The following is a 6,000-nucleotide window of genomic DNA, read 5'->3' on the forward strand; positions in this document are numbered from 1 at the left end:
CTGAAAGATCACTACCAATGCTTCCACAATGTCCTCAGCAATCTCCTTTTGAATCCTGGGATGTAGTCCATCCAGTCAGATGATTTGTCCACATTCAGACCTAAGCTTCCGCAACACCACCTCCTTAGTGATGGCCGCTGCACTCACCTCTGCTCCTGACTCTCTTGAAGTTCTGGTATGCCACTGGTGTCTTTCACCCTGAGAACTGATGCACAGTGCCTATTCAGTTCCTCTGCCATTTGTTTGCTATTACTACTTCTCCAGCCTCATGTCTATTCTTGCTTCTCTCTTACCTTTTATATATCGGAAAAAAAACTCTTGCAATCTCCTTTTAGATTATTAGCTAGCTTACAATCATATTTCATCTTCTCCCCACCTACTGCATTTTTAGTTGTCCCCTTTTTGCTTTTAAAGGCTTCCCAATCCTTAGTTTCCCACTAATCCTCGTAATCGCTTTGTAATTGCTTCCGGTTGGTAAAGTGACGATTTGTATTCAGGGAACATCAAAATTCCGCTTAGTAGTGAAGTCCAGGTGGCAGAGAGCTGGGTAGCATACGGTTTTCGGTTTGATTACGATTTTTCATGATAATCTGTATCATTTTCCATTTTTCTCACAGTTGATAATGTAACAGCCTACCCTGTCCTGGAGATTAAACAAGATGAGATTGTCGATACTAATGGAGCTGGTGATGCCTTTGTTGGAGGTAAATATCCTCGGTGTTTGACTTGTATGCCAAAAGATGTAATTTTGTGAAAAATGCCGTCTCAAAAACACTGCATATTTATTACCTTCTTATTCTTGTTCAAATCAGTATCTGAGCAGTTTAAGCCATCAGGGATCATTGCTCCAATAAATATGATGAAACTGATCTGTGCCAAAATTGTAACTGGAAATATTGAACTCTGCATTTAATTTTTGACGCAGAAATACAAAATATTTGTTTACTAGTACACATTTATATTGTCAGAAAATGACCACTGTTGTTTACCACATACATAAATGATTTGATCTTGGGAATCAGGAGTGTGTGCTATTAAAATTTGCAAATGATCCCAAACTCCAAGGATATCGCCATTCACGTAAAAGACTACAGCAATATAGGGGAAGACATAAACAGGTTTTGAGTGGGTGGAGGTATTCCATATCAAAGTCAATATAGCAAGTGTGAAGTGGATCATTTTGATAGGAGGAATAAGGAAGCAACTTATTGCTAGAAGCTAAGATGCTAAGTGGGTTGGCAGAGCAAAGATTTGGAAATACAGATGAATAAATTTCTAAATGTAGTAGCACAAGTTGACGAGACCATGAAGAGTGCAAGCAAAGTGCTAAGGTTCTTTGTTATAGAAACCGAATATAGAATGGGGAAAATGATAAACGTATGTGGAACCTCGGCCAAATCACACTTTGGAGTGCTGTGTACAGTTCTGGTCTCCATACTAATAAATGACATTGAAGCAACAGAGACTTCAGAATAAGTTTACAAGAATGATACTAAAATTTAGAAGAAGCAGTTATCGGAAAAAGATGGAGTAGACGGCAGCATGGAAGCACAGTGGTTAGCACTGTTGCTTCACAGCACCAGGATCCCAGGTTCGATTCCTGGCTTGGGTCACTGTCTGTGTGGAATTTGCATGTTCTCCCCGTGTCTGCGTGCGTTTCCTCCGGGCGCTCCAGTTTCCTCCCACACGTCCCGAAAGACGTGCTTGTTAGGTGAATTGGACATTCTGAATTCTCCCTCAGTGTACCCAAACAAGCGCTGGAATGTGGCGACTGGGGGATTTTCACTGTAACTTCATTGCAGTGTTAATGTAAGCCTACTTGTGACAATAATAAAGATTATTATTAGACTGGAGCTCTGTCCTTAGGAAATTAAAGACTAAGAGGAGACTCCGTGAGATATTCAGAGTGATGAAGGGCCACGCTAACGTGGATATAATTGCCACCTGTCAGTGGTCTGGCCAAACAAAGGACGTAGGAGGAATTTATTTTCAGCGAATGTGGCACTTGCTGAAACAGCTAGCATTGAAGCATTTAAGGAGAAGCTTGTTGGATATGTGAGGAAGAAGGAAACCGTGAGATATGGAAGGAGAAATATAAAATCTGGCATTCACCAGTTTGATTAAAATGGTGTGGTTCTGTGCTGTAAATTTGATCTAACATATAATTCCCTAATTTAGAGGGTAAGTGGATGATTTGTTTCATGGTCCACTGACTGTTGATTTGAGTCTACCATTATAGGACAGGCACATGAACAGCCTGTGTTGATTTTCTTTCCGTTTGGCAGGTCACTGTCTCAGAATCTGAAAATGCCGATGATCCTGAGAACTGCCATGTGGTGCCTTCCAATCTGTGGTGCAACATCTTAAAAAGTTAGCACATTATGACTGGGGTGGTCCACTAAAGACTTAACTGATAACAAATGTAGTTGAATCTGTGCAAGCAGGGCATGTGAAATAGGAGCAACATTGCTAGATCCTTAGTTGCCTGCTATTTCTGGAATGTTTTTTGTGTCTCCAGATGCAAAATATTTGTTTCTTTATTCCTCATTGGAATTTCTTCTGTCTCTGCGTGTAGGGGACTCATGTTTACTTTTCGCTAATCCCTTTCTTTTTACATACTCATAGAAGCTTTTCTAATCTGTTTTCTCTTGATCAATTCCGTGGCTAACCTTTCAATCCTCAAGATTGCTATTCATTTTGGCGACGTTCTAAGCCTCCTCTTTATTCTGACACTATCTTTAACTTCTCTTAGCCACATTTCGACCAGTTTTCATTTGTTGTTTTTATCCCTTAACATAATGTATATTTTCTTTGAGATTTGACTAAGCTGAAATGTATGAACTGCCTCTTCATACTATCGATGCAGTGCTTGGTATTGATAGCCTTAGGCAATATTTATAAAATCCAAAAGATACGCTCAACATCGTAGCACCATGTCTGAGCAAACGTAAATTCCGGATGTCCGTGGGATAGAATTTCAAACCTCCTATAAAGGTGAACTCGGCGAGATGAAAGGCACTTGAATTGGGAGAACTAGTTGAGGACTGAGGAAAATTTGAAGACCAAAAATAACAATTTTACATTATAGTTTTGTTCCATGTAAATTCAACAGAATAAGATGAAAAGATTTGTATTCCTAATGCTGAATTAATGTCCCTGTAGGATTACAATAGATCGCTAGAGTAATGGAAAATATAGCTTCTGTGGAACTGGTTACCATGTTAATGACAACGGGTGCAAAATTATTGAATTCATTACCTATTGATCCTTAAGCTGCAAGCAGTTCAGGCCAAACAAACTGACTCAAATGGTTTTGTAATCTTATTCAGTTTACATACCATCATTTTGAAGAAAGGAAGCTGGTAGTAAACCAAATTATTCATCAAAAATACTTGATTAAGAGGAAAAACGTAGATTAATAATAGAACCTTTGTTGTCCTCAAGTTATCTTAAAAGTGCTTCATAGCCAGTTCTTTTACTAGTAAGCCATATTTCTGGCAAAAGTGTTGCCACTAAATTATTTAGGGAATGTGGTGATAGATAACCAAACCCCTAGCACCTCGAGTTGCAAAATTCTGGGGGATTGTTAACTATTGAATATGGAGATATTATCGATCCTCCCAAGTGTTCCAGTTCCTGGCTACTTTTGTTGAGTAACACCTGATTACTTGTGTGCGTTCGGCTGCTTTGTAACCAGGGCATCAAGTAGATGTTGCAGAACAAGCAGATCACTCTAATAAAGCTTTAACTTTGTTTACTCAAACACTGCATTGATTTAACTGCAAGAGAAGGAAATTGGTACTCAGCAGTGAGTCCGAGTGGATGAATTTAGCTGCAGTTTTTTTATTTCATCATGTTTTGGCTTTATTTCAATATACTGAAGAAAGTAAAAGGCTGATAAATGCTGCTTCAAAAATATAAATATTAAAAATCGGTCTTTGATCACATTTCTTTTCCTTCATTCAAAAGTAATTATAATTATTTGCCTCATTCCAATTAGTAGTTCATTTAATAATCTTCCAAAAAGAAAACTGTTTTACTATGTGAATTGAATATTTGAAGAAAACCTCCCTTGACTCATGATTACTTAAACATATTGTTGTTCATTCTTGCCCTCTCCTAATCATTAATAAATAATTTGGAATGAAGAAAATGCACATTGTGATGTGCCAGACTAATGATAACTCTTGGAATCAGATTTAACAAGATAAGGAATGGCGGGGGCGGGGGCGGGGGGGGGGGGGGGGGGGGGGGGGTCCCTATATTCAAAGATAAATCCCATGCTACCTTTCAAAAATAGTTATTTTTGTATTATCTTTCAAAAGATGAAGAATACTATTTATATTTCCTTTCCACCAAACAGTTAACCACTTGTGGATATGATATCTTAAGGCAAAAACATTTGATTGTTCCTCACCTGTGTGGGCAATCTTCCATACAGTGAGTGCTGACAAACTGTTGAACTGTGAGAGGCATCACCATCAAGTCCTACCCTAACCTCTCCCTGCACCACACTAGTCAGGGTAGCACTTGAGGCCAGTTATTAAGAGAGTCCATTACCACCCGAGATCTGCTATTACAGCACAGACAGGGAGATGAAAGTAATGAATTTTCTGGTTTCTGTATCTCCCATGTTATGGGATCCATTTATCCATTGACCACCAAAGGGAGTCATGGGACCTTCCTATCAAATTGCACATCCGTCTGGCTCACCTTGAAATATCAAGCTTCAAAGTATGCCACACTGCATCTCAAGTGTTATTCTTAAAGCAGAAACAAGCCACAATTTAACATTAAGCTGTGAAAAGAAAAGCTGCAATTTCTTCGTACTGACCTTGATAGCCAGGCCACTGCCCAAAGGTAAGAAGCTGAAGATTGACAAAAGGCTGGTTTTATCAATGGAAAATATAATCAAGTGCCCTGCATGTATCTATGACCTGTGCAAAAACAATGTGGTGTACGCACTTGTGAATGTAAAGCTTTTTAATGCTTTGCCTGTTAATTTTTGCTATTTTTCTTTGTAGGTTTTCTGTCGCAACTGGTTTATGATCATCCTCTTGAAAAATGCATCCAAGCTGGTCATTATGCAGCAAATGTCATCATTAGGCGTTCAGGTTGCACATTCCCAGAAGCGCCAGACTTTCATTGATGTTTTCATTAATATAAAAATAAGTGGGATCAAGAAGTCCTTTGTTAAATCTAAGAACAGGAACTGCTGTCCATTTAAAAAGTAACCTCTCTCTCCTTCCTTCCCACACCCTGCATTAAGAATTCTGTACTTAGCTTTTCATTTGTTTTTTGTCAATCTGCTACTAAAAAGGAATAGTCAGAAACTGTGAACACCTTAAGAGTAGATGACAAGGCCTTGAAAGTGTTTTGATCAAGTTGGTGGTCATGAACTATCTTTTTGATTGTCTTTTCATGATTTTTATTTGCGTCTCTCGATGAAACCATGAAGTGTTGATTTTGGCAGTGAATGTTTTGGGAGTTAATTTTATTATCAAGAAGCAGTAATTATGGCATTGGTAATGGAAGCAAGTATGAGGTAAAAACCATGTTGGCTGTTTTCTTCTTTCAGAAAACTTCAAATTGCATAACTTGTTTATTTTTAGTTTCTTTTGACAGTTTTTAAACTCGGCCCAAATGAAAGTTGTAAATGACCTCAAGGTATTTGTCATTTGAAAGTTGTGCAACTTACCATCATGAAATGGTTTCCGTTTAGCAGATTACCTCAGTATCTTCCGTTTTTTAGTTTATTCAGAATAGCAAACTTATATAGCGAGAATAAAATAAAATGAGGCACAGAAATATTTATGCAGGCAAATGTTGCTGTAAAATACCAAATCAAATCTGCAAACGCACACTTTTTAAAATCCTTAAGCTCTGGAGTTATTTGGGCACTTGTAATATTGTTCAAAGAAAGATAACTGTATGCCATTATGACAACATTCTTTTCTTTATAATTTGATATTGACAATAAACAAAGATGATTCTTGTAAA

The 6,000-nt window shown here is 38.0% G+C and overlaps 1 protein-coding gene across 10 annotated transcripts in view; it reads left to right on the plus strand.

The window, feature by feature from the left end:
• The window catches only part of LOC119956026 (adenosine kinase-like), a 264,496-nt gene extending 258,496 nt beyond the window's left edge, over nt 1-6,000 (plus strand). For all 10 annotated transcript variants that reach the window (XM_038782747.1, XM_038782748.1, XM_038782753.1 and 7 more), the window contains 2 exons: nt 618-704; nt 5,025-6,000. In XM_038782747.1, the coding sequence (XP_038638675.1) occupies nt 618-704; nt 5,025-5,149 (212 nt within the window). In that variant the 3' untranslated portion in view covers nt 5,150-6,000. The remainder of the gene's footprint in view (nt 1-617; nt 705-5,024) is intronic.

This window comes from Scyliorhinus canicula, chromosome 22, assembly GCF_902713615.1.
Source record: "Scyliorhinus canicula chromosome 22, sScyCan1.1, whole genome shotgun sequence".
Classification (NCBI taxonomy): domain Eukaryota; kingdom Metazoa; phylum Chordata; class Chondrichthyes; order Carcharhiniformes; family Scyliorhinidae; genus Scyliorhinus; species Scyliorhinus canicula.